The following is a 27,796-nucleotide window of genomic DNA, read 5'->3' as shown; positions in this document are numbered from 1 at the left end:
GCGGGGTGTGGAGAACAATTCTTTCAGACTTGCAAGGTTATTATTGTAATCTTATAATAAGGATTTTACAGTCATTGAAGGAATCCTTGGTTAACAATGATTCTGAGGAATTTGTCCTTAAGTGGTCTGTTCATAAAGTGTGATACCACTTTCCAAACCTGACACTCGGTTGCCAATGTTAAGCAAGGATTGAGTCTCAGGTATTTCACAAGCAGGTTGGCAGGTAAAGTGGCTGCTGCCCGATGGGGAGGGCATGTGGGTGGCCAGCATGGCATGAGAGCAATGAGCATGTGGGGGAGAGGGAGAGTAACTTGCCAGAGTGAGTTGCCACCTGCCCTGCCAGCTTTCCCATTTTTTGTGGGAAACTGGCAGGAAAAGATGGCAAATGTCTGTCACCTGACTGAGATGCTGCCAACGGTTGTTTAACCCAGCTGCCAGGTGCCCAGATTAAAGTCGTGGCATTCAGGGCTGCTGGGACAGCCAGAACTTTTGAGGACTCATCCTGGGTACCACCAAGTACCACTAACTTTGGATGGTCACAGGAAAAGTGGTCATTTTAGGAGGACTACCCAAATTTATGGCCTTGGAGCCAGGTTTTCTGTGGCTGTTGGAGATGCCGCATCAGAGGTTCTGGGTAGTCCCCATGGGCAGTCCCACATGGAGCATGTTGCAGTAGTCAAGCTGGGGAAATCATCTGATGCAGGGGTCTCCAACCTTGGCCGCTTTAAGCCTGGAGGACTTCAACTCCCAGAATTCCCCAGCCAGCAAAGCTTAAAGCGGCCAAGGTTGGAGACCTCTGATCTGAAGGGCCCCCGACCCAGGGAGTCTTGCAAAGGCCTTCCCTGAGACTCCGGGCGAGAGCGGCCGCCCCGTCTGTGACAAAGACGGGCCCGAGGAGAGGCGCTCAGGCCGCCCCGGGGGGAGGGGGTTCCGCCGGGCCTTTCGCGGCCTGCACCTCGGAGGCTTCCAGGGCACTAACGGAAGCCGGCCTTCCAGCCGTGGCAGGCTCCGGGCCCCGACGGAGCCTCTCCGGACTGAGGCCTACCCGACCGGGCCGCCTCCTTCTCCGCCAAGCGCTTTGTTGGCGGCGCGGGCGAAAGAAAGGCGGCGCGCGCAGGGCTGGGGCTTGTAGTCCCCGTCGGGCGGAGCGCCGCCAAAGGCCGCGCCAGCGAACTACGCTTCCCGGCGGCCCCCGCGGCCGGCGCATGAGCGCTGCGCTGCGCCCCGTCCGCGCATCAGCCCGACTGGCCTCGGCGGGCGGCAGCGGACCGGAGCGGCGGCGGCAGGAGCGGCTTGGTACGCAGCGCCAGCCAGCCAGCCAGCCAGCCAGCCTGCCTGCCTGCCTGCCTGCCCGCCCCGCCGGCCTGGCCAGGCGGGGGCAGCGGCGGCGGGGGCGGCGGGCCCAAGTAAGCGGGCGCGGGCCCAGGCCGGGAGGGGAGGGGCGCTGCGGGGGCCCAACCGCCGCGCGGGGGAGGGGCGCGACGGCAACAAAGGCGGGAGGCGGGGGGGCGGGCGGCGACTCCCCCTCCGCGCCATCTTCGCCGCCGGCGGCGACCACACAAAGGCCGGCGCCATTCGGTGGGCCCGGCGAAGGGGCGCCTCCGGGGGCGGTCAAAGCCCGACCGGGCTCCCCTCTCGGCGCATCTTCCCCCTCCGCCCCCTCCCCCGGGGCCGGCAAGCGGGGGTTCCCGAGTGCACCTGGAGGGGCCTCTTCCCGGGTCCCCGCCGAGCGACCTTCTTTGGAGCGGGGAGGTGCGCCCCTCCTCGCGGTCTCCGCTGCGGCGCTTCCCCCGAAGTTGGGGCGGGCTCCCCCCGCGGCCTGCCCCGGATGGAGGGCAGCTGCCGGCTCTTCTCTGCAGCAGAGGGGGAAGAGCGGGCGCCGGCGAGAAAAAGCCCCCCCGCCCCCCGAGGGGAGCGCTCTCCGGCTGCTTGGGCTGCGGAGTCGGTGCGCCCCCGGCCCGGCTGACCTCTGCCAGGCGGGTGCCGGGATGGAGCCGCCGCCATTCCCCACCGGGCTGGGCGAGACAGGCGGCCATTCATCGCTGGGCGGTTCGCCTGCTTGCCCGGCTCGCTTGCTTGTCCTAGGAAGCTCAGAGCTGCCAAGGTAGCGCAGCCCCTTCTTTGCCCTGATCAGACAAGACCGGCCTTGGCAGCCTGGAAGAGCTGGCAGAGAAAGTTAAGTGACACCTGTCAAAACCTGAGGAAGATTGGCAGGTTGGGGGTGCCCACCCCCTCCCGGGCTGCTGGTGTCCCAGCTCTCAAGCTGGACTGGGAGCCTGGGTGGAAACGGCAGCTGCCTATTAATTCCAATGGTGAATGGATTTTGCCCAGAAGGAGACCTGAGTGAAAGTTATGCTAAGCCAAAGGTTGCTAAATATGGCTTAATTGATTGGGGGCAAGACCCTAAATCCAGCTCTGAAACCAGGCTGGGGTCCGATTGCCCAGATCACAGACCCCTGGGAAGCTTGTCTCTTGAGTCTGGCAGAAGAGGCCACCATTAGGAAGTCTCCTCTGCCCCATCCTTTAGGGCAGGGGTCCCCAAACTTGGCAACTTTAAGACTTGTGGACTTCAACTCCCAGAATTCTCCAGCCAGCATAGCTGAAGTTGAAGTCCACAAGTCTTAAAGTTGCCAAGTTTGGGGACCCCTGCTTTAGGGAAACTGTGAACGTGCATTTCTTTCATCAGGCTTTGAACTCTTTAATTGGTTTCGATTTTATGGGTGGATGGACTTCATATTTTGTATTTTGTCCAACTGTTGCAAGCTAGCTTGAGCGCGTTCTACTAGCAGAAGGGCAGGATGCAAATTTCATCAGAAATGCCACGTTTTGGAGGAACGATTGTAAACCCTGGCTTATTTAGTGGGCAGTAACAAAGCTATTCTATGGCTGAACACAGAGTGTGGTTTGAGCCAGTGTTTCTCTGGGTATTTCTTGGTGCTGATGGACTTTGGCCCAAGGCAGAAAAGCAGACACACACACAGCCAGTGCAGTATTGAAGTTTTGTCCACTTTTAGCCTCCTTAAAGAACAGGTACCAGAACGAACTAACCCAGTTCTCAGGAGGGGACTTGAGGCTTTTAGGTTGCTGTAGGAGAGGTAAAATGCTTCAAGTCACTTTGCTCAGCTCTGGGTCTGAAGTTTGGTTTCTAACCTGTAACTCTCTGGAAAGTCCTACTTTCTAATACTTATTAAAAACACTTGGAGGATACTCTTTGGATTGCAGTACTAATTGATTGGAGTTCTCAAAGAGCAGAAATCCAATAACTAACTGGGTGGAGGCATATATCAATACTTAAGTGCGTACTTAGGAATAAACCCATTTGCCTATAAGATTACAATGCCCCTGTGATCGCACATGTTTTGGTTGTCAAGTAGCATTTCCTATTCCTGCCCAGATGACACTAAACTAAGCCCAGCCAGCACAGACGTTGAAGAAGTTAGGAGAGATGCTTGTGCTCTCTCTTTCCAGCCCTGCCTGGGGAAAATAGGTGAAAGAGAGGGCCTCTCATAACTTGTGGGTGGACTTTGGAAGCAGAATGTATGCTTTGTTAGCCTAGTTTGGTACTTAAGTTGTGTGCCCCCCCCCCCCAAAGTGGATTTATTCAGCACTGAGTCTGATAGAATAGCCTCATTTCAGAGTATGCAGGCTTCAGCTATTTTTTCAACCTTTGAGGCGTTCTGTGACTTGGTCCATACACTGTCTAACACATTGTTTTCTTAAGCATGGCTCATTGCATGGTTAACGTTTGCACATCAAGCTATCTGAGCTTTACCAACTGCAGTTCAGTAGCTGGTTCATGGAAAGCAGCTGAAATGGCTTTGCATGCAGTGATGCAGTCAATCCGACTTCAGCCATCTCTTCTTTGTGGGCTTTTATGTGTAATACAAACAATGTCGCCTAACAGTTGAGGTTCCATGGAGTCCTTGGTGCTCTGTAAGCTGGGTTGTTTTCTTTCAGACCTTTCATGACCTAACATCAGTCCTACTAAGGAGTGCTGTTTGCTGTCAGTTTATATTCTGGTATCTTTCCCTGTCAGTGTGGATGGGGACAGTCTTAGAGATTCTTTGGTTGGGCTGTTTACTGATGGCTCCTTGGCACATGTATAAATGTTAAACGTTTACAATCTTGTGGGGCTGCATCACTAGCTTTGCAGGGCTGCGGGTTGGGCATGCCCGGTATAGGGAGGGGGCTTTGCTCTCATTTTATATGCCCATGGCTTGCCCTGTCGGTGTGGGTGGAAATGGTCTTGGTGGTTCTTTGGTTCTTTGTTGTTTATTGTCAGCTTGTTTGTCTGAGTTGGGGTTCCATTGCAGGGTATTGAATTTAATGTTTCCCTCCTATAAATAAGCTGGAGGTGCAGTGGAGGCTTTGCGTCTCTGGAGGTCTCTGTTACTATGCTGGAGTTTTGGTATTTGAACAGCCCGCTCTGCCTGAATCACAGGAAAGCAGCTAAGCTGGTTCATGTGCTACAAGCACCTTCTTCATGAGGATGTCTAAGCTTATTCCATGGAAGTGTGCAAAAAGTTCCACCCAGTGTGCAGAAAAGCCACCACTTCGTCTGTTTCCCAAAACAGCTCAGCCGGCTGAATGGCTTTCTAGAATCACAGACTTTGTCATTACTTGCCTTCCCCAGCAACAGGTTGTAGAAGGAACTTGGGGTAAATCACCCGATTCCCTACGGCCGTTTTGGCCTACAACTCCCTAGTCACCAGGGTCAGAGATGATGAAAACCCTCATTGCCAGGAGGGCAGCATGCCAAAGAGTGGCAGACGGAAGTGGTCGGGTTGACTGACTCCCAAGGTAGAAGGAGCCTCTGGATGGAGGACAGCCGTTGGAGGGGAGCAGGGGGGACAGAGGTGGGCACCGTCGTGCTGCCCGTGGGACTTAATGGCTGCCTTGTAACCGAGAGGCTTCTGGAATGCAGCGGCCTCTGAAAGTTTCATTGAGGAGCTGAAGTAAAACGGTGCTTTGTGCCTGCTAGACACCCTCATTATTTGGAGGCTGCTTGACCTCTATGTTTTATCTCTTACTTGATTTATTTGCAGCAGTAAAAACAGTCAGTAGAATTGCAGCAATTTTTCTGTCATTCAGGCTTATTGCTTCTGACAAATATAAAAACTGGATGCCTGAAAACGTTCTTGGAAAAAGTCCACTTTTTCTTTGTGGGACTCAGAAGTTCCCCCCACTTTTTTTTCTTGGCAAAGTACTTGGTGAGAGCCAATTTGGTGTAGCAGTTTAAAGAAACCAGAATAATGCAAATTGCCATCCTCCCTTAGGGATGGAAGCTGGATGGGTGACTTTGGGGCAGGTGCTCCCTCCCCCCCTCTCCCCAGCCTACCTCCCAGGACGGAGAAAACAGGAGGCATTAAAGCTGCAGGCGCTGCCTTGAGTTAAAAAATAAAAGCAGGATGAAAAGCTAATCCACACAATTGCCAGGACTCCAGAAAGGTTTGCAGTGACCCACTGCTGTTTGCTGCCTTCCAGAGCCTCTTTTGTGATCTACCCTAAACGCCACTTCTCGGCAGGGGGATCTGGCAGGTTGGAGGGCACCGCAAGGTCTTCTCCAGCACCAGGGGTGTGTCCCTGCTCCTCTCTGGCTCCTGGGCTCTGTGTAGGGGCTGCTTCTCCTGGTACTGGGGTTGAGGAGCAAACGCTCTCCTGGAGGCCCGTTGGATGAGCTTCTTGGGAGCGCCTGAGTTCTCGTACACGGTTTCAAAGCATGGACTTGTTGCACTTGGTGAGAGTCAGAAGATTAAGGCTTCAGCTTAGATCCAAGAGCAGCCTAAGTATCTGGACTCCACCTGATGACTGAAGGAAGAAGCCAGCATCTTGCTCTGCTTTGAAGCAGAGACCTGGATAATGAAAGGGGGTGGGGCCCAGGAGGCGCCCTGGGAAAGGTAGGAAGTGGCTCCATGGTTTCTGCATTACTCATGTCATTACTGAGCTTGTATATAACATTTACAGGGAGGCTGCTGGGATGAGCTTTCCAGAGCCCTCCCTCCCCCATTATCTCGCATCTCTTCAGGAGGGAAAGAACAGAAAAAACATCACACTTTTTGGTTGTTAACACACAGGTAGTTGCAGCCGAAACAGAACCAGGGAGTCGGGTGATGAGTTATGTGCAATTGGGAGAACTTACTGGATAGTTTCCCATCATTTATAGCCAGAAGTAACTTTGCAAATTCTAGGCTGTGGGAACTATTGTTTTAATCTAGTCCAAAGTTTTGGGGATTGATACCCAAGTATAAACTGTTGTTCTGGTGATGAAAAACTGCTTCAGAATATTAGAAAAAGATGGAATGTGTGGCGCCTATGAGGGGAGAGGTTTTGCAAACCGTCCCCAATTTTGTCCCCATCTAGGGAGATCCAAAGTGGTGGAGCTTCCTAAAGATGAGAAGGTCAGTTGAAGAAGGCGACTGCCTGGGCCACCTCTTCTCCTAGCACTCTCTTCTGGCCACAGGGATTGTTTGAAATAAACTCTTGGCTTATTGTTTGGAAGTTTTTATTTTTACTCCACCCTCAGGAAAAACTTTACTCTTACGTGACTCATCTCTTCATGTGGAGAGCTCTGTGACTATTAAACACTTTTCCCAGTCATGGGAGGCTTTTGGTAGAGTTTGCAGTTTTCACTGGGAAAAAAAGAGAGTCACTCCTGGAATTTGTCTGTTGCCTTCTTTAGGACATCTCCCATATTTAAACAAATTATACCTTGATTTACTGTGTGAATCCTTGAAAAGATCAAAACTTTATTCACTTGAAATGACTAATGGTATAAAAATTGGTTTTTGCTCTTTGTGTGTTGCTTTACTTTATTGTCAGAATGAAAATGCCCCCAGACCCTCGTGGTTAGTAGTTTTAAATTAATACTCCCTTTGTTAATACTTTAGTTCACATTGTCTAATGTAAAATGTAGCCTAATGTAAAAAAATAATGTTTAGCTATCTTGAGCAAACTATTGTTGCTTAGTTTCCTTACGCATGTTAAATGAAAATCAGGTCATAGTATGGCTTGCTACATGTATGGTTTGAGCCACTGTCTTTGCACCCAGTTGCGTGCACCAGGGACAAAGAGCTGAACAAAATCAGTTATAGACCTTTGCTTCCATAAAGAAACTACTAGTAAAGACTTATTTGGAGTAAAGATTCTGACCCAAAAATATGAGATCCTATTTGCCATTTTGTACTTGGCTAAGGCAAGTGTTGACGGACTTCAATTTCCAAAAGAAGAAAAATCATTTGTAGTTATGGAGGTCCTTGGTGCTCTGAGCTTGATGGTTTCTTCAGATGTTCCTTTATCTTCGTTGATGCTTGTAGGATTATCCACTCTTTCTTCAAGAGGCAGGCATTGGCAGGACTCCAGTTCAAATTTCACTTGAGGTTTTGTGTAACACACTAGATGTAACCCAAAATGCTTCAGTATGCTGTGGGAATCCAACCCTTGTTAAACCATAAAGGCCCCTGTCCTTTGGGCCAGATCTTGTTATTTAGGCATAGCCGTTGGTAAATTGGGTTTGAGACTTCAGAGTGTGTGCAACTTTTCCCTCTGCCTGATGGGAACAACTAGCTCTGGCCTTAGAAAGAGGGGGTGTGATGGAAGACACACACACACACCCTTTCCCTGATGTTTGTAATTGTCAAGGTGGCATCTCTGAACCTGTGGTTGATAGTTGGCAGTTTACTGGACTTAATAAGCATATCACGGATGGACTCTCTCAATATCTTTCGGAATGTTCTGTTCTGCATGTGGTTTTTCTTTTATGTAAGGCTGTTCATTTGAGTCATAAATCTGGATGGCTTGTGGTCCTCCCAGAGTTGGTTGCCTCTTCCTCTGCTCTGGGGTGAGCGATGGGGATGCAGATAGGAGGCTGAAACTCTTCAAATGGATTCCTTTATATCTGGGGTGCCAAGTAATCATGGAATCTGGAAAAAAAGGTTGGATGCTTTGTCCACAAAAACATTTTGCCCTCTGTTTTTCCCACTGAAGAAACTGACATGCTTTTTCTCCTTATCCTTTCCAGGCTGCGTAGCTGGTCCCTGGAAATGGGATGCCCGTCCCATGTGGGGAGCATAAAGGGTGGCCCTCCTCCTCTTCCTCCTCCCTTTTGCTTCTGCTGCTGCTGCTGCTGCCCTCAGTGAAGCCAAGAGGTGGGGAACTATGTCTGCCCTTACATCAGCCATCCAGGCCCCCCAGGGGCCAGTCAATCCTCCTCCTCCAGAGGTCACCAACCCTACCAAGCCTGGGAGGAAGACCAACCAACTGCAGTACATGCAAAATGTGGTGGTGAAGACCCTGTGGAAGCACCAGTTTGCATGGCCCTTCTATCAGCCAGTTGATGCCATTAAATTAAACTTACCGGTGAGTGATATTTCCCATGTGTGTGTGGCTTTCTCTCTCTTTTTAATGTCTCTGTCAAGACATTTAACATTTAACTTCTGCACCATGGTTAAATTTATAATCAGGGCAGTGGTGTGTTTCAAATCTTTTTACCACCAGTTCGATGGGTGTGGCTTGGTGGGCGTGCTTTGCACACATGCACGAAATGTGCACTTTGCGCAGGCACAAAGGCGTTTTGACTCGCCTCCTGCAATCCTGCACCCTCCCTGTCACTTCAGCAGCTGTGCGCAGCAATTGCTGTGCCGTGCAGAGCGGCCACGCTTCAAAAGCAGGACATAAAGGTTAGTATGGGAGCCCAGGTGGGCCCAACACAGAGCATCGAAGAGAACCGGTTTGATCTCCATTGCTCATTGGCACTACCGGCTCGGCAGAACCGGGCCGAACCAGAAGAATACCACCACTGGATCAGGGGTGTCAAGCTCAAGGCCCAGGGCTGGATCCGGCCTGCAGGGTTCTTAAATCCGGCTCATGGGGAAATATCCTGGAAATATCAAAGCATCAGCCCATGGTGCCTCTGCTGGCCGAAACATGCCACGGGTGGCCCCCGGGCTGCCCGTTTTCAGCCTCCCTGGCCTCCTGCAGCACTCTGCTGGCCAACAACGGGCTGCACGGGGGCCTTGGAGGCCTCTATGCAGCCCGTTTTTGGCCAGCAAAGTGCTGCAGGAGGCGTCCGTCCCGTCTGCCCCCCTTCCTCCCCCCAGCTCACAGAGGAGAACTACGATGGTGATCCAACCCTCAAAGCAATCCAGTTTGACACACACACACACACACCCCCGCTATAGATCATTTTGAAGCTCTCTGCAAACAGTTAAAATTGTCACTTTAGGTGCAAAGCAAGATTCAGGAGGTTTACTTGGCTCTTTGGTTCCAACTGAAGACCGTGTTTTTGATAGGCACGTGCTCCTGAAGGTGGAACAATCGGTCCCTAACACAGCCACGGTTTCCCTGTGCAGGTGGAGTTTGGGTTTTGAGGGGGCAGTCAGAATCCTGCCTGCTAAGAGAATTCTCTAGTCCCTCTCTATGTTCTTGTGCTGCTACATGGTGAGATTCCCACCCCATCCTTGGAGAGTAAACATTGCATCACCTTCACCATAACAGCAAAAATAACAGCTTTCTGATGCCTTGCAGTAGGCTGACTGCCTGTGTTGAGTCGCTCAGATCCTGCAGGGTTTTGCCTTAACTTTCCAGATTCCCCAAGCAGAATAGCTGCCCAGCCTCATTTCTTTCTCTTCCCAGTTAATTATTTTATTTATTTATTTGAAATCCAGAAGAAAATAAGGAATCCTCTCCCCAGATATTGTTGAATTTTAGCCGAGACAAACATGACCACTCACATGGAATGATGGCACTTTGGCACTCCATCTCAAATGAAACAAAGCCAAGTAGAACAAAAGTGACTATCAGTGTGGCTCAACATCTTGTTTCTGATAAAAGCCAGGAAAACACAAAATGGCAACAGCAATTATATCCTGCTTCACAGTGCGTTTACAGCCCTCTCTCCTTGGTTTCCAGAGTCAGCCTCTTGCCCCCAACAATCTGGGTCCTCATTTTACCCACCTCGGAAGGACGGAAGGCTGAGTCAACCTGGAGTCAGTCAGGATAAAACTGCTGGCATTCGGTAGAAATAGCCCTCAATGCTGTGTTCTAACCACTGAGCCGCCTGGGCTCCATACATTATGGTGTTGCTGCTGCTCTTCATCCATGGAATACTCAGGAAAGGAGATGTTTTCATTTTATAGTATATTTTTTCCCCCTGTTTCTATAAATTTGTTGCCCGTTTTTTGAAAAAGATTTTTTTTCAACCATCATCATCATCATGGAACTGGCAGGGACCTTGGAGGTCTTCTAGCCCAACCCCCTGCTCTAGCAGGAGAACCTACAACATCTCAGACAAGTGGCTGTGCAGTCTCTTCTTAAAAGCCTCCAGGGATGGAGCAGCCACAATTTCTGCGGGGAAGCTGTTCCCCTGGCTCATTGTCCTCCCTGTCAGGAAATTTCTCCTCAGTTCCGGGTTGCTTCTCTCCTTGATCAGTTTCCATCCTTTGCTTCTTCTCCTGTTCTTTTGTGCTTTGGAGAACAATTTGTCCCCCTCCTCTTTGTGGCAGCCCCTCAACTACTGGAATGCTGCTATCATGTCACCCCCAGTTCTTCTTTTCTTTAGACTAGCCTTGCCCAAATCCTGCAACCGTCCTCCACATGGTTTAGCCTTGTGGCTGCTTTTCACACTCATGACCTTTGCAGCATCCCCACGGTCACGTGATCCAAATTCGGGCACTTGGGATGTATTTATGACGGTCGCTTTGTTCCAGGGTCCCATGATCCCCTTTTGCGACCTTCTGACAAGCAAAGTCAATGGTGGGTGAGCCAGATTCACTTAATGAGAGTTTGTTAAAATCAGCTCTTTAAAAGGTTTAAGACACTGGCTGGAATCTTTTCTATTGCTTGTGTTTGCAGTATATTGAATTCCAGTTCCAATATGACGTGGTCGCTCTCCCCCAAGGTTCCAGCAGCTTCCACTCCCTCTTCCACTTATTCTCTATTAGTAAGAATTGGGTCCTGTACAGTTTTTCCTCTAGTTCCCTCCTCTGCCTTTCGGATGACAAAGTTGACAGCTAAGTTGGTTAGGAATCCGTTCGATCTCCCACTTGCTGCAGAGTTTGTCTTCCAGTTGATATCAGGATAGTTAAAGTCACCCATTACTACTGTGGCATGTTTTCTACATACATTTGTTAATTGATTAGCAAAGAGTCCATCTATTTCTCCCGCTTGGTAGTATATATCTACAGCAATGTCATTCCTTTTTCCTTTTTTATTGACCCATATGGATTCTAGGAGGTTTCCATTCTTGATTGTTGGTTACCATATAATATGGTATGGTAATAGTGGTTACCATATTTTGTGCAAGAACATTCAGTGTATTTATACATTTTGCAAAGCAAATATATACTATTTATGACAGTGGGGGGGGTTCAAAGTGGTTTACCACTGGTTCAGTGGGCATGGCTTGGTGAGTGCGCTTTGTACACACACATGCACGCACTTTGCGCAGGAGCAGAGGTTTTCCTACTCGCCTCCTGCACTCTCCCTGGAGCTTCAGCAGCTGACGTGTGGCAATCGGTTGTGTCACGCAAAGCAGCTGCGCTTCAAAAGCAGGGAATCAAGGTCCGTATGGGAGCCCAGGCGGGCGGGCCCAAGAGCAGTCCGGCGGAGAGAACCCGTTCGGTCTCCACTGCCCATCAGCGCTACCGGTACACCAGAACCAGAGCGGAGCGGTAGAATAGCACCACTGATTTATGATGGGAAAAGAATACCCAGATAGTTAGTGTTTATTGTCAAAACTCCCCATCATCATATTTATCTGGGGTTAATGATGTTTCTGATGGATTATTAAGACTGTCTTCCTGTCTTGCTGGTTTTCATTGTGTTGTGAATGTGATTGTTTTCCTTGCACTACAACTAGGAATAAGATTAATTGATAATTACATGCTACCATCGCTGCAGGAATTGAGAATGGATAGTCTAGACTAGAAAAGAAGAAATAGGAGTGACATGATAATGGTATTCCAATATTTGAGTAGTTACCCCAATGAAGAGGGGGTCGATCTATTCTCCAGAGCCCCTGAAGGCAGGACAAGAAACAAGGGATGGAAACTAACCAAGGAGAGAAGCAACCTGGAATTAAGGAGAAACTTCCACACAGGGAGGACAATTAACCAGCGGGACTGCCTGCCTTCAGACATTGTGGGCGCTCCAACCCTGGAGGTTTTAGTTTCGTTTACTTTATTGTCATTGCACCTTGTACAACGAAATCAAACACCATCTTCAGTGCACATCATGACGATGAAAATAAACACAAACACACATCCTTCACCCTCCACACATTGAAGCGAAAACCCCTGACACCACACCAACACTGCACTATACAGCAGAATTCAACAGAGCTCCTGCCCTGGGATAGAAGCTGTTTTTCAGCCTATTTGTCCTTGTTTTTATTATTATCCTGTACCGTCTGCCAGATGGTAATAGTTCAAAAAAAGGGTTCCCAGGATGAGATGGATCTTTGAGGATGTTTTGAACTTTCTTAAGGCAGCGGGAGCTCTAAAGCTCTTCCAAAGAGGGGAGAGGGCAACCAGTGATCCTCTGGGCAATGACATGAACCCTTTGGAGTGCTGTCCTATCTGCCCCTGTGCAATTGGCAAACCATACAGAGGTGCAGTATGTTAAAATGCTCTCTAGGGTGCAGCGGTGGAAGGTCACCAGCAGTTTCTCATTCAGTTGTTTTCTGAGAAGACTCAGTATAATCTCTGCTGGGCCCTTTTGACCAAGGCTGCAATGCGAGCATCCCAGGTCAGGTCCTCTTTTAGGGTAACACCCAGAAACTTAAAACTGGCTCCACTCGGTCTCCATTGATAAGCAAGGGCTGGATGTCTGATTTGTTCCTTCTATAATCCACTATAAGCTCCTTGGTCTTATTGGTGTTGAGGACCAAGTTGTTATCTTCACACCACGAAAGCAACCGGTCCACCTCATCTCGGTAGGCAGACTCATCCCCCCCGTAGATAAGTCCCTGTGCCCCCACTGTTGTATATCTGCAAATTTAGCAATGGTATTACTAGCGTGAGTGGGAATGCCGTCATGCACATAAAGAGTGTAGAGTAAGAGACTCAACAGCAACCCTGTGGAGTATCAGTGTTAAGAATAAGAAGAGACTGGACAGTCACTTGTCTGAGATGGTATAGGGTCTCCTGCTTGAGCAGGGAGCTGGACTAGAAGACCTCCAAGGTCCCTTCCAGCTCTATTCTGATAGATTCATGAATTGCTCCATCCACCACTCTCCACTGTCAGAATGTAGGGCTTCCCTTGACCTGGCCTCTCTTGCTAGCCATCTTCTAAGGTGGGATGCCAGTGAAAGGATGCCTGTTTCCTCTCCCCGACAGGATTACCACAAAATCATCAAGAACCCGATGGACATGGGCACCATCAAGAAGCGCCTGGAGCACAACTACTACTGGAGTGCCAGTGAATGCATGCAGGATTTCAACACCATGTTTACCAATTGTTACATTTACAACAAGGTAAAGGATCTAGTCCGCTCTTTTCTGGGGAAGCCTCGTGACACTTGCAGGCCATGCGCAGAAGGTGGTTTGGCCACTACCAAGAGGGGGTGTTGGCTCTGAATTTTCTCCCTTGGGCCCAGGCCCTCTGAGGCCCAATGGCCCCTGTCCCCCCCAAATTAGCAATGAACGTGTGGACATTTGTAATTTCAGTTTGCCTTTGGCCCTTGGGGTTATTCTGTCTTTCCTTCTTTTTCCATGCCTCTCTGCCAGCCAACGGATGATATCGTCCTCATGGCACAAGCCTTGGAAAAGATCTTCCTGCAGAAAGTAGCCCAGATGCCTCAGGAGGAAGTGGAGCTGCTGCCCCCCGTGCCTAAAGGCAAAGCTCGGAAGATGGCAGCTGGGACCCCCAACCCAGGTCAGGGAGGAAGACTGCGCTTCCCTGTTCATCTTAAGATGGGGATATATATCTTCACTATTGCATTATGGGAAGGAAATAGGAAGTACTGACTGCCATATAGGGATTAATTTTAAAAGAAATACGTAGAAGAACAACAGATAGGGCTGGGAGGCAGAGTTAAGCAGATTGATGTTAGGCTCAAAGAATCCAGACCATTCAGTAAAATTGCAGCATAGAAGATTTATTCAAGCCCATAGACAAGACTGGCTGATCAGCTAAAATTCACTAAATTGGCACTAGATAAGGGTCAGTGGAATCCAGGAGGAGCACCAGTGGGTAATGCAGCGACTCTAAACTGATGATGTACTTAACTCCACCTCCCCAGTTCTGCCTGAACTCCTACAAAATACTCGGGAAATAAAGTACAATAATTAAGATGAAGTTCGATCATTAGTAGATAATAGCATGGTTATACAGAAAGACTTTATGTGCAAAATGCCATAGTCATATTACATAAGTCTATGTTACCCATCACACTTCTTAGAAAAAAAGCATGTAGTAAACTACTTTTCATAAAGATATCAGAAGAATCCTGAGAAATTAGAACGTCTTCTCTGGTGAATATAAATAGTTATGGAAGGTAGTGATAGCTTGTATTAATGTAAAATGAGAAATTATCTACTTGTTGAAAATGTGAGTAACTTAGAGACAGATTAATTAAAAACAGATGAAATGGCTTAGATATAAGCAAAAAAAATCTGATATTTCATATTAAATAGTAGAAGCAAAACTTTCTAATGCTTAGTATTAAATATTAAAACTAGAGCATGAATGTTCTGTATATACTCGCAGATAAACTGACACTCAAATTTTTAACCAAAATACCCTAAAAATGTGCTACCTTCAGATAAACTGATCCTCAAAATTTGTTGTTTTTAATACATTCTGAAGGACTTTAATTGTTTTCATATTTTGTATTCTTAAATGTTGTTTTCCAGAATAGATTCTGTTTTAAATTTTGGCCATGGGCATATCTGTGGGGTGGCACTGTTTAGGCATTTTGGTTCCGTTTATCCATACAGCTGTGTGAAAAAGTCCTGCATGCTTTACAGTTTACGGTTTATGACACTTTTTGGATAGGCCATTGATTTTATGATATTTTATGCTAAGTGCTATGCAAATATTGTTATATTTAAATAAATACTGGCGGTTTTTAAGTGAAAAGCATAAGCTTTTTGCAATTTGGTGCTGTTTGGATAGGGATTATGAATTTTCTTGCATGCTTACAATGCATGCCTACGACTATGAAAACAGATTAACTGATGCATCATACCCAGTGGCATATGTATTGCAATTACTAAAGCCGATGCTAGTGTTTTGTTAACATTTTTATTGTTTGTGGCCCTGAAAAGGACCGTTTAGGTAACCAAACATAGTTGCTAATATGAAATTGGCCAGCCCTTATTGCTTAATCATCAGGCGGCATCGCTTCGGCATAGACTATACAGTATGCCAAGTGGACCAACAAACAATAGGCCGAGGTCATCTTCAGTGACGAGAGCAATTTCTACTTGACTGGGAATCAGTGCAATAAGTATGTCAGAAGTTTTCCAGCTGAAGAATTTAGGCCATACTGCCTGAATCTATCTGTGAAGCATCCATTGCACGTGATGATCTGGGGCTGTCTTGCTGCTTCTGGTATTGGTCGGATACAAATTTTGCAGGGAATCATGAATTCCAAGCAGTATGTTGAAGTCCTGGAAAAGACCATGCTTCCTTCAGCTCAACAACTTGTAGGGAAGGACTTTTACTTCCAGGATGACAATGCTCCTTGTCATCGAGCCAAGTCCGTCCAGCAGTGGATAAAGAAGCATTTTGTTTGACTCCTGGATTGGCCAGCTCAGAGCCCAGATTTGAACCCAACTGAGAACTTGTGAGCCAAGATTGGTTACAAAATAAGCAAGAAGCATCCGAAGACCAAGCAGGAGCTGATTGAAGCCATTACTGCAGCCTGGCACCACACTCTCACCAAAGATCACGTACAAAGGCTTATACAGTCTATGCCGAAGCGATGCCACCTGGTGATAAGCAATAAGGGCTGGCCAATTTCATATTAGTAACCATGTTTGGTTACCTGAACTGTCCTTTTCAGGGCCACAAACAATAAAAATGTTAACAAAACACTAGCATCGGCCTTAGTAATTGCAATACATATGCCACTGGGTATGATGCATCAGTTAGTCTGTTTTCCTAGTCATTGTAGGCATGCATTGTAAGCATGCAAGAAAATTCACAATCCCCATCCAAACAGCACCCAATTGCAAAAGGCTTATGCTTTTCCCTTAAAAACCACCAGTATTTATTTAACTATAACAATATTTGCATAGCACTTAGCATAAAATATCATAAAATCAATGGCCTATCCAAAAAATGTCATAAACCGTAAAGCGTGCAGGACTTTTTCACACAGCTGTAAGTATGTGCGGCTATTTTTAAAAGAGTATCACGTATATATTCGAAGATGAGCCCATTTGCAGATAAGCCAATCCCAATTTTGGGGATGTATTTTCCAGCCTGAACTTCTTACTTTATGCATCGGCTTGTGAGTCATTGAATTCTTCACGGTGTTTTTACATTCGCGTTACTTTTCATTCCCCTTTTTGTATTTGTATTCTTTTCTGTTTTTAATTTTTTAAGTGTATCTAATATAATACAATTTTACTGAGTTGGGGGGGGGGAGAATTCCCATGCCATCCATTCCACAGCAAAGAAAAGCTGGATCTGCCCAGCTTTCCTCTCGAAGTCCTTGCTTTCCTCCCAGCAGGGACCCAGCACCCAGCAGCCACGGCCGTCTCCTCCGCGTCCCCCCCGGCGCCCTTCCAGAACGTCCCTCCATCGGTATCTCAGACGCCCGTAATTGCCGTCACGCCTGTGCCAACCATCACTGCGAACGTCACCCCCATCACTGCCCCCCCTGCGACACCCGTGCTGCCTCCCCCACCACCTGCTGCCCCAATCATGGCAGTTGTTCCGCCAACACCGCCCATCGTCAAGGTAATGGGGGCCTCCCCTCTCCTCCAGGGCAGGGGTGGGGCTGGGGGGCTGCTGCCCCCACTACCCCTTCCTGGCAGAGGTTGGTCTGTTTCTGGCCTCATCTTTCTGGTGCTGGCCCTCCTCCTTGGGGGACTCTTCTCCACCTGCTCCCTCCTTAAGAGCTGTGTTTGAATTTCAGAAAAAGGGGGTGAAGCGGAAAGCGGATACCACCACGCCCACCACATCAGCCATCACGGCCAGCCGGAGCGAATCTCCCCCACAGCTGTTGGACTCAAAGCAGGCCAAAGTGGTGGCTCGGCGGGAAAGCGGTGGCCGGCCCATCAAACCGCCAAAGAAGGACCTGGAAGACGGGGAGGTGCCCCAGCACGCGGGCAAGAAGGGCAAGCTCTCGGAGCACCTCAAGTACTGCGACAGCATCCTGAAGGAGATGCTCTCCAAGAAGCACGCAGCCTACGCCTGGCCCTTCTACAAGCCGGTGGACGCCGAAGCCTTGGAGCTGCACGACTACCATGACATCATCAAGCACCCCATGGACCTCAGCACCGTCAAAGTAGGTCGCCTTTCGGCCCCTCTGGGTTTCAGCCGAGCCCCTGAGAGTCTTGGCTGAAGGTTTGCCCGGCAGAGCTGGAAAGAGACAGGTGACTCCTGTGGCAGGTGGCACTTCTGGAGCATACAAGATTAGTCAGATACAGGCAGTTGGATCACAGTTGGGACTGGAAATTCTGTCACTAAGTGAGACAGTCTTTAAGTAGGCTGTAAAATCATGTCTGATTTTATAGCCTTTTTGCCTTGGCCCTTTAGCAAATGATTGTTTAGTAAAACGTGCAATTGTTAAGCAGAATCTGGTTTCCCCCATTGGCATTTTCTGGTTGAAAGTCACTCACGTGATCTCAGGATGCTTACAACCATTTGTAAGTACTTGTTAGTTACCAAGAGCCCGAATTGAGGTGCTAGGATGGTTGGAAGTGCAAGGTGCCATAACTTTGGATCAGAGCCATGAGACAAATGGTTACAGGGGGAGAACCCCCTGGCCCTGGCCCTGTGCCTCCCCAGAGCTGCCTTCTCCCAGTCTCTTCCTCTCCCGGAGCTGAGAACCTGCCCGAGGGCTGCCCAGTCCCATGTGTGTTCTAAGCTCAGACAAACCAGAACATCCCTCTTGGCGCTTCTGGGTTGAATGGGCCCTACCTCCCTGCGAGGGGGGGGGGCAGCCCCAGAGAACTCCAGAGCCACGAGGACACTATCCACCTGTGGCAATTGCACGGAAGGGTACCATTCCCCAACTCCAGGTCACCACCCGAGATAAAAACCAGAAGCAGGTGCCACCCCAGCAAGTTGGATCGGCCCGCCTGGCCAGACTCCCTCAGCCAGGTGTTTCCCCGAAAATATGATCTACTCCAAAAGTCCTAGCTTGATTTTTACAGGTGCACCCAATACAGGCCCTAATTAAGACCCCGCCCACTCCAGGGTGCACGGGTAAAAAAAAGGATGGGGGGGAATCTGCCCTACTGGTTACCTTCGGATAGTTGCAGCCAGGCCTCACGCACATGGGCCCATTTCTTCTGCAGCTGGCAAGGCTTTCCTGAAGGCCTCTGTAGCCGATAACGGAGCTCTGGATCGATCCACAGGGGCCTTCAGGAAAGCCTTGCTGGGCAAAGAAGCTCCTGAAGGCCTCTGACAGCGGAAAGGAGGCTGGGGTGATGCACGCAAGGGAGGTGAGTCCGTGGACGACAATAAGACCTGGTGCCTTTTTAGTGGCAAAAAAAATATAAGACAGGTCTTATTTTTGAGGAAAGACGGTGGCTGCTGCCAGCCAGTGTCTGCTCTGCCCCTCTGCTGAGGAGACCTGGAAAACCTGGAAGGAGGAGTGGCTGGTCAAGAGGAGGGAAGGAGCCCCTGGGCGGCTCCTCTCTGCCTTGCATTCCTCCAGGGAGGAGGGCCAGGAGAGCTTGGCAGGGGGGCTGCCCTGCCCCGGCAGCTTGGGAGGAAAAGCCCAGGTTGCCCTGTCTGTTGTGGCTTTATTTATATGCCCGTCTCACTCATGTGGCAAAAGGAAACAACAACAAAAGGTGTTCAAAGTTGTATAAGTGACGTGGAAAATAAATATATACTAATGAAACATATAGTAATAACAGTAAAGTGGAGCACAATTTAAACCAAGGTCGTCATCGCGAGGGAGAGCACCGGCAGCCGCTCGTAGGAGGATCCTGAGCCTGTGCCAAGAGTTGCCAGGTCCTTCCCAAAATGTTTGGCGCTTCCCTCCCTCAGGCTGGGTCTCATTCCTCCCGGGCTTTGTGACAGCCCTCGTGCGCTGGGTCCCGGCTGGGGATGGAGTGGCACGTTGTGTGGGCTGTTGGGTTGTGTGTGGAGATGTGGGGTCGGCCGGGTTTAAGGGGGGGGGGGGGGGGGGGGGGGGGGGGGGGGGGGGGGGGGGGGGGGGGGGCCGCGGGGGGTTTTCGGCGGCCGCGGATCGCGGTGGCCGGGGGGCGGGGGCGGGGTTCGGTTGGTGGGGGGGAGGTTTATCTCTCTTCGAGAGGGCAAAGGAGGCGGCGGGACAGGGGGGGAGGGCGCCGCCTTCTTCCACCGACCCACCTGGACCGAGGGCCCTGGGGGTCCCTCGGGCTTCCTCCGGTCTTCAAAGAGGGGGGGGAGCGGGCATGCCCCGCCCCTGCCCGGGGGGGGGGGTCCCCCCCACCACTCCCCCCACCCCGTTTGAAGCCGGAGGCAAACTGACAGCCAACGTAGTTCGCGGAACAGAGGGGTAGCGGATGTGCTGATCTCGGGGGGCACAGCCGCCCTCCCCGCCCTATTTTGCACGAGCAAAGGCTCCCCTCCCGGATGCTTTTCAAGGGCAGCCCCACGTAGGGCAGTCTTGCAGTAATCCATCCGGGAGAGGAGCAGGGAGCTCTCCTCCCAAAGGACCCCCAAAGGCTTCTGCTTCCTGCTGCTTCTGTCCCAGTGGGGAATGCCCGTGGGCTCCTCTGCCCGCAGGGAGGAAGGCAGAACCCCTCCTCCCCCGTGCCCTGCCCCCGATGGGCTCAGCTGGCAGCAAGGGGGGGGTCTGCTTGCCACCCACCCCCCCACCCCCCCACAAGCCAGGCTGCCTTGGAAGCTCTGCCAGAGGGCAGGTCCGTTGCCCTTCTGAGCTTTGGACCAGGGCCTGGGATTTGCGTCATCGGGAGGTGGGGCTGCTGCAGCAAGTTGTGGGGCCCTGACTGGTGCCCTCCCTCTCTCTCTGCCTTGATGGTCTGCCCAGGCCTCCTTCAGGAGGCGTCCCCTCCACTCCGGCTGGGTCCCGTGCTCTGTACCTCTCAGGAATCTCTGCCTGGAGCGGGATTGCCCCCTTTGCCCCACCCAGGCTGCTCTGTCGGGGGCTTCTCGAGGGGGGTGAAGGGTAGGAAGGCCGGTAGGTGACCAGCACGGCTTCGGGGGCATTTTCCTGCCCAGCGGTTTCCTTGGAAGTCAGTCCTCGAGTGGCCTGGCTCCTCGGTCTCTGCTGAGGGGTTTCTCCCTCCTCGCCCCTCCCCGTCTAATTCTGCCCCCTTTTCTGGGCTTCTCTGCAGAAAAAAATGGACAGCCGGGAATATCAGGACGCCCAAGGCTTCGCAGCAGACATCCGGTTAATGTTCTCCAATTGTTACAAGTACAATCCGCCTGACCACGAGGTGGTGGCCATGGCTAGGAAGCTGCAGGTAAGGGGGGAAAAGAAGGGGGGAGGGCTAGATTTGAAGCAGAGCAGCCCCCGTCACCAGCAGTGGGTCTGTGGGGGTCAGTGAAGGGCTTGTGTGGCCTGATTTGGTCGGTCCTGCCCCTGTTTGCAAGGGGGCCGGTCCAGAACCAGCGGGAGTCCAGCAGAGATGCTGCCCTCCTAGCAGGCTCTCAGTCTCCTTTCTCTCCTGCCGCCCCGGAGTTCCCTGCTTGAGTCAAAGACTCTGGGGCTGGGGTTCGGCCTCTGGGCCTCTCCTGCTGCTTGCAGCCCCCATCCCAGAGGCTCACAAAATATTCACAATGCCTGACAAGCAGTTCTCACAAACTGCTCTTTCCCTCCACCCTGGAGTAAATAACAAGCGGGGCTGGTCTTAAGGGGGAAAAGTTTTAATTGCTTCAGGCTTCCATGGCGATTTGCCTGAGGAAAGTGTGCCTGGGTCCCCCCCCTCCAGCCCCCCCCCCGAACTTCTGTCAGGCTCCCCTGATCCTGGCTGTGTTATCCATAAAATGGGTGGATCCTGCAGTTTCAAAGCTCCAAAAAGTTCCCCAAAAACAAGAAAGTCTGTAAATAGCGTGTATGTTGTACGCAGAGTTGGATAATCGTGTACAGTGATGCAGATTTTCATACAGATTGCTAAATTATAAGGTATGCTGCCATATTTGTTCCGCTTGTCTTTTGGGTCAAAGTTGCCTTTACTGTCCAAGGAAGCTGCCTTTAATCCGGGCAGGGTGTCTTCCTCAGCCCCTGCCTCCTTCACGGCCTCGGGTCAAGGGAAGGGGCCACTTGGCTGGCTGCCCTCCGTTTTGCCATCGCAATTCCTTCCCCTCCTGCAGTGGAGGATGGGCCAGTTGGTCTTGGTAGCTGAAGGACGCCCGGCATTTTCAGAGGGGGCCGTAAGAGTCCTGGGGCAGCTGGCCCAGACTTGGCACCTGCCCTGGGGGGGGGGCGTTGTTGGTCCTGCATCTCCCAGGGAGGTTCGCTCATTTCCAGGGCTAGGTGGCCGTTCTGAGGGGGGTCCCAAGCTGCCCTTTGGGGTCCTCCAGTCAGCGTGGGGGTGGGGTGCCTCTCTTGCTCTGGGGGCGCCTTGGCCCTCCCCTCCCAACCCGGCTGTTCCCGCAGGACGTCTTTGAGATGCGGTTTGCCAAGATGCCGGACGAGCCTGCCGACCCCCCACCGCCCGCCCTGCCCCCCGCCCCCGTGGTCAGCAAAAGCACGGAGAGCAGCCACAGCAGCGAGGAGGAGGGGAGCTCCTCGGACTCGGACAGCTCGGACTCGGAAGAGGAGCGGGCCACGCGGCTGGCCGAGCTGCAGGAGCAGGTGGGTGGCAGCCGGCCTCTGGAGCGGTGTGGGGAGCCTCGGCCGGGGCCCTGCAGAGGCTCCTCCTGGCCTGCTCCTCTTGACGGATCAGAAGGTCCCGCTTTCCTGATTAAACAAAAAACAAAAAAAACACCCCCGGTTGCTAAGAAGGACGTTGAGGCAGTCGGAAAAGGCAGGGCCCAAAGCGCAAAGAGAGGCAAGCAGAAATCCGCCGGGCTCCCTGGTGGTGGTTGCACAGAACAACTCCGTGCCCACTCTGCGACCGGTCGTAGGGAAGGAACTGCCCTCAGTCCCAGCGGCGGCGGCTAGAAAGCAGAGGCCCAAAGCGTCCCAGGCTTCCCCAAGAGCCAGAGAGCCAGCGGTTCTGTGGATCTCCTCCCCGCTCCCCCTCCCCCCGGACTCAGGGTGGGGTGTGGACACCCAATTTGCTTCCCTGCCTGTCTTCTTGTTCACACAGGACCGTTCCCGATCATTGAGGCAGTGCTACAAGGTCATTGACTCCCGAGACTGGAATGGATGGAATGTATTGGTGTATTTTTTTCTCCCCCTTTTATAAAGTGCTTTCCCCTTCTGTCCTGTGTGTGGAGACTGCAGGTCGCAAGGCCTTTCCAGAAACGCTTCATCCCAGCAGTCAGTGCTGGCCCAGGAGGACTTGGGGGGGGGGGTAGATGGAAGGCAGGCGGGGGGGCGGGGGCAGCCCCATGCCTGAACTGGGGGGAGCCTCTTCTCTTCCTGCCCCTCCGGCTGCTCTTTCTGGAATCCCGCCTGTAGGGAGGGGGCAGCTGTGCTGGGGGTTGGAAGTGCCCCCACGGGATGGGCCAGGTGGGGGTCTGCCAAAGCTGGTGGGAGTCTTCCCTGCCCCGCAGGAGAGATCTGCCCCCCGAGCGAACAACCCCTGGGCCGCCTGGGAAGGGCTCACGATGGCAGGCCCTCCCTAGTTGCAGCCTTCCTCCCGGGCGGGGGGGGCGGGGGGGGGCCCTTGTGGGTGAATGCTGCTTTTGCCCCTGAAGGAGGCCTCTGCTGTTGCCCCAGGGTTTTCTGAGAATTTGCTTTAGTTTTCACTGGACAAGTGTCTAGTCCTCAGGAATATGGGGAATAAACAGCAATGCTGCTTCTCTCCCCCATGCCTCAGAATTGCCTTGTCTTTGTTTGAACCATTCGTAGGCAGCCAGCTGTCAAACCCGACTTCGTTGAAGGCTGCATCAGGGTTGTCTTTGGCCTGGGGGGCTGGGGGGCGTGGCCAGGATGGGCATGGCCAGCTCAACGTCACTTGTGTTGGGGGGCACCTGTGGTGGCCAAGTGCTAAGGCAGGGCTTCCCTGAGACCCTTCCTCATTCTCATTATAATCTTCCTTCCTTTTCTTCTTTTTCCTTCTCTCTTCCTTCTCCTTTCTTCTTCCTTCCCCTCTTTACTTCTTTTTGTCTTTCCACTTTCCCTTTCCCCTTTCCTGGCCCTTCTTGCACGCTCAAATGCAACAGGGGAAGCATTTCTCCTTTTGTTTTTAGTTTGCTTTGATAGCCCTCTGCATGGCCCCCCCCCAGGCCCCGTTTTTGGCCGCAACGGCCTGCTGCGGAAACGCGACCCCTGAGCTCCGTCTTCACTGGCAAAGGGCTGCAGGAGGCTGATGCTGTCGAAAACGGGGCCCCACGTGGCCCTCCCGAGCTCCGCCTTCACCGGCAGAGGCCCCTGGGGCCCATCCTTGGCTGTTCCCAGGTGGCCCCATGCTCCAGATCTAAGCACCTTGCGGGCCCTGAGTTTGACACCCCTGATATACACAGTGTGTAGCAGCGCCTGTTTTATTTTTCGGTTTCTGTTCCATCCAGACTTTAGAGTTGGGCTGAATTAAAACCAAAGCAAAGGAATAGAGGGCCCCAAAGGGACGGGGCCTGCCAATGTGGAGGCTGGATCTTCATTGGGAGTTTGGGGGCGTGCTGAAGAGCCCTTGCTGGGAGACCCTGGGGGAGGGGCAAAGGGAACCAGAAGGGCAGAAGCCCCCAGGGGGCCCCTTCTCCTCCTGGGGGTCTACACGTACTGTGGCATCTGCACGCAGCCTGGTCAGGTAGGCCAAGGGGACAGCTTGCCAAAGCTGCCGGGGAGTACCACTGCTGAGCGAGGATTTGAACCCGGCTCCCTTTAATTGCAGAAGCCGTGGCTGTGGCCGTCCCTGGTTCCACTAGCCTGATGCCCCTTTGTGGCCCTGAAAGCGCCCAGGGGCCGAAAGAGGAGAAGGTTGGCACCCCCACGCTGGATCTTCTGCCGCAGGCGGTGGGATCGGTGGGCCTGCGGGGGCCTCCCCCTCCCCGTGGCCCCTGCCTTTTCCCTTCCTCTCCGGGAGGAGGAGGAGGCTCCACGGAGCCAAGGCTGGCTCCTCTCTTCCGCCTGACTCTCTGCTCCCGGCCAGCTGCAAAGTGGGCATCCCCAGCGGGCTGCCTCTGTATGCTGCAGGCGTCCTGGGCCGGCCATGGCCGGAGGAGGCCATCCTTGGTGGGAGAGGATCCTTTTCGGCTAGATTGGACTTGAATTGGCTTACATTTATTTGTTTGTATTTGATCTGCACGGCCACCCATTTCACCTAAGTGATTCTGGGCACCTCACGACAGTTAGAAAACTGCAAATCCAGCAAAACAAATCAAAAACAAGATACAAACGAAAATAAACGAGAGGAAGCAAAACATTTCCGCTGCCCCCGCTTGCCTCTTGGCTCCCATCCTGTGTGGCTAGCCCAGGTCAGGTTGAAGCAAGGTGCCCTGGCAGTGCCCGTCTCCAGCAAGTAAGCCGTGCTGTGGCCCGGCGGGAAAGCCTCATGCAGGCAGCCCATTAAGGAAGCAGCTCGTGCCCGTCCCTGGCAGCCTGGTCCGGGGCTCTGGGGTAAGGCACCGGGCCCGGCAGCCTGGAAGGCGGGGAACTGCTGGTCCCATCAACTTTTCGCAGCCCTGAGCTGGCTGGCCCGCCTAAAGCCAAGGGCAGCCGGGGGCCCCCATCCTCTCACCAGGCGTCCGTCTTTGCCAGGGTTGAGTGGGGCCGAGGGCACCAGGGGTCAGCTGAGCTTTTCTCCTTCGCTTCCCTCTCAGCTAAAGGCCGTCCACGAGCAGCTGGCTGCCCTCTCGCAAGCCCCAGTGAACAAGCCAAAGAAGAAGAAGGAGAAGAAAGAGAAAGAGAAGAAAAAGAAGGAGAAGGAGAAGGAGAAGCACAAGGCAAAAGCCGAGGAGGAGAAGAAAGCCAAGACGGCCCCGCCAGCAAAAGCCCCCCAGCAGAAGAAAGCGCCCGCCAAGAAGGCCAACAGCACAGTTCCCGTTAACAGGTAGGGGCTCCAGGACGGGGCCGAGTGGTAGCGGGTGAGGGAGGAGGAAGAAGTCCCACGGCTGGCCAACGCAAAGCGGGAAGGGACCTTGGGAAAGGGGTGCCCAAAGGACAGCGGCGTTTCTGGCAGGGCTGCGCTGGGGCCAGCAGGGAGAAGGATCCGGGAGGGGCCCCTGGGAGCTGGGTGCCTGGAGCCCATTTGCCCAGCCCTCCCTCTGGATCCCTGGCAGTGGGCTCCCTGCTGAGAGTCAGCCCATCCTCTTGGGCTGTCGGGCTGGGGGCTGGGAGGCTCCAGAGGGGCCTGGCCGGGTGGGCTTGTAGCTGCAGTCCCTGACCACTCCCCTCCTGCCTGCAGGCAGCCGAAGAAGGCCGGGAAGCAGGCCTCAGCCACCTTCGACTCGGAGGAGGAGGAAGAGGGCCTCCCCATGACCTATGACGAGAAGCGCCAGCTCAGCTTGGACATCAACCGCCTGCCGGGGGAGAAGCTGGGCCGGGTGGTGCACATCATCCAGTCGCGAGAGCCCTCCCTCAGGGACTCCAATCCCGACGAGATCGAGATCGATTTTGAAACCTTGAAGCCCACCACGTTGCGGGAACTCGAGAGATACGTCAAGTCTTGCTTGCAGAAAAAGCAGCGGAAGCCATTTTGTAAGTGGGATCCCTTGTGCTGTAGAACCAGTGGGGCAACTTTCCCCGGGTCCCTCTTAAGGCTGGAGCGCCAGAGAAGGAGCCCCTGGGGGTCAAGGAAACGAATGGAAGGCCAGCTTCTTGTGGGGCGATTTCGGTTGGACAAGGGGGAAATCACAACAGCCCGCCCTGCTTTATAGTTTTCCGAGCCACGAAACAGTTCGTCTATTTAAAGCAATAGCCCCCTTAGGCTTATATCCTGCTTCACAGTGATTTTACGGCCCTCTCTAAGCGGTTTACACATTCAACTTTTTGCCCCCAACAATCTGGGTCCTCATTTTACTCATCTTGGAAGGACGGAAAGCTGAGTCAACCTGGAGCTGATGAGAATCAAACTGCTGGCTGTGGGCAGAATTAGCCTGCAATACTGCATTCTGACCATTGCTGCATCTCAGCTGATGGATGGATGGATGGATGGATGGATGGATGGATGGATAGATAGATAGATAGATAGATAGATAGATAGATAGATAGATAGATAAGAGAGAGATGATAGCAATCATCCTTAGACTTATATGCTGCTTCACAGTGATTTTACAGCCCTCTCTAAGCGGTATTTACAGAGTCAGCCTCTTGCCTCCAACAATCTGGGTCCTCGGAAGAATGGAAGGCTGAGTCAACCTTGAGCCAGTCAGGATCAAACTCCTGGCAGTGGGCAGTTATGGAAGGAAGGAAAGAAGGGAGGGAGGGAGGGACTTAGACTGATCTACCGCTTCATACTGCCCCCCCCCCCCACATCTGCTTGGGAATGGGAAATTCCACCTGCTCTGAGGATGGGGTGGTCTCGGCCAGCGTTCAGGTGACTTTTCTGCCCCAACAACCAGCCCAGACCTGTGGAGCCCTCCCAGGGTTTCCTGCCTGCTGGGTGGGGGAAGGGGGGCTTCAGTCCCCTCCCCGGCCCAGGTGGGAGGGCAGATGGTTTACTTTTCACCGCCGCTTCCCTGTTGCGCCTCTTTTCAGCCGGGAGCTTGTGGGCCTGGTTGCTGCCCCAGTGATGGGGGAAGGGTATTGAGAAGAAGGCCAAGGCCGGAAGAGGAGACCCTCCTGGCCTCAGCTGCCCTTGAGAGCTCGCCGTTCTGGTTTCCTTCCCGTGTTGTGTGTCATTCCTGGCCTTCTCAGGTAGACCACCTCGGAAACGGGAGCAGATGAGCTGGTTCTGCTTTGTTGTAAGGCTGCATTGATAGAAGCTGGAAAGGGCAAGTGACCTGCTGTCTCTTTTTCTGCCCTGATAATTTAGGGAGGATCCTTTCTAGACTTCATTCTCTGTCCACTGTGCAGCCCCTCCTCTCCTTCCCCAATCGTTCCCCTAGTCACTCTCCTCCCACCCTCCCCAGGTCACGCCTTCATACTATGGTAGTCAGGTTGCTCCTTCTCCCACGATTAAATTACAGATGAAGGCCAATTTACTTGATGCAACTGAGCCTGAATCTTTTTCTGAAGGTCGTCCTTAAGAAGACCAGGAAAGCACCAGCCTTTGTCGGGGGAACTCAGCAGGAGTCAAGCAATGTTCCCTGCAGTGGAGCCGTCTAGGCAGGACGAGATGCAACCGTTTCTCTGGGAGGGAGGAGATAGCCAGGGTCTCCGTCTCCATGGCCTGCGATGCTTGTGGGCTGGTGGCGTTCCTGTTTTTTGCAGCAGGGCCCGGCTTAGGGCGTTGCTTGGGAAAGAAGCCGGGGAGCCCAGAGGACCCTAAACAGGGAACTGGCCTGAGAAGAAAAAGGTCAAGGTTTCAGATTTAAAGAAGGAAAGTGCTACAGCCGGAACTTCAGATGAAGCACCTCTTTCTCCCCCATGAGGAAAATTAAGCAAACCAGCCCAACGTAGGAGGCAGAAGGGAGATCCTGCACTGCCGGAGCTCAGAAGCAGCTTCCAGGTTGCCCC

At 52.3% G+C, this 27,796-nt stretch overlaps 1 protein-coding gene across 6 annotated transcripts in view; it reads left to right on the top strand.

Annotated features, from left to right (window-relative positions):
* Positions 1–1,203: 1,203 nt before the first annotated feature.
* The window catches only part of BRD3 (bromodomain containing 3), a 33,600-nt gene continuing 7,007 nt past the window's right edge, over positions 1,204–27,796 (top strand). The window contains exons 1-11 of one of the 6 annotated variants that reach the window (XM_087943849.1): positions 1,204–1,296; positions 8,018–8,355; positions 13,332–13,469; positions 13,722–13,869; positions 16,676–16,905; positions 17,084–17,455; positions 20,466–20,594; positions 21,731–21,928; positions 22,386–22,451; positions 25,000–25,229; positions 25,584–25,876. In XM_087943849.1, the coding sequence (XP_087799975.1) occupies positions 8,155–8,355; positions 13,332–13,469; positions 13,722–13,869; positions 16,676–16,905; positions 17,084–17,455; positions 20,466–20,594; positions 21,731–21,928; positions 22,386–22,451; positions 25,000–25,229; positions 25,584–25,876 (2,005 nt within the window). In that variant the 5' untranslated portion in view covers positions 1,204–1,296; positions 8,018–8,154. Of the gene's footprint in view, positions 1,407–8,017; positions 8,356–13,331; positions 13,470–13,721; positions 13,870–16,672; positions 16,906–17,083; positions 17,456–20,465; positions 20,595–21,730; positions 21,929–22,385; positions 22,452–24,999; positions 25,230–25,583; positions 25,877–27,796 lie in introns of all 6 variants that reach the window. The other 5 variants (XM_026689349.2, XM_026689346.2, XM_087943850.1 and 2 more) reach the window with 5 other exon arrangements.

This window comes from Notechis scutatus, chromosome 15, assembly GCF_049901735.1.
Source record: "Notechis scutatus isolate UNSWTSFEM ecotype Mainland chromosome 15, rNotScu1.2, whole genome shotgun sequence".
NCBI lineage: Eukaryota > Metazoa > Chordata > Lepidosauria > Squamata > Elapidae > Notechis > Notechis scutatus.
This window is presented reverse-complemented; position numbering and strand designations above follow the sequence as displayed.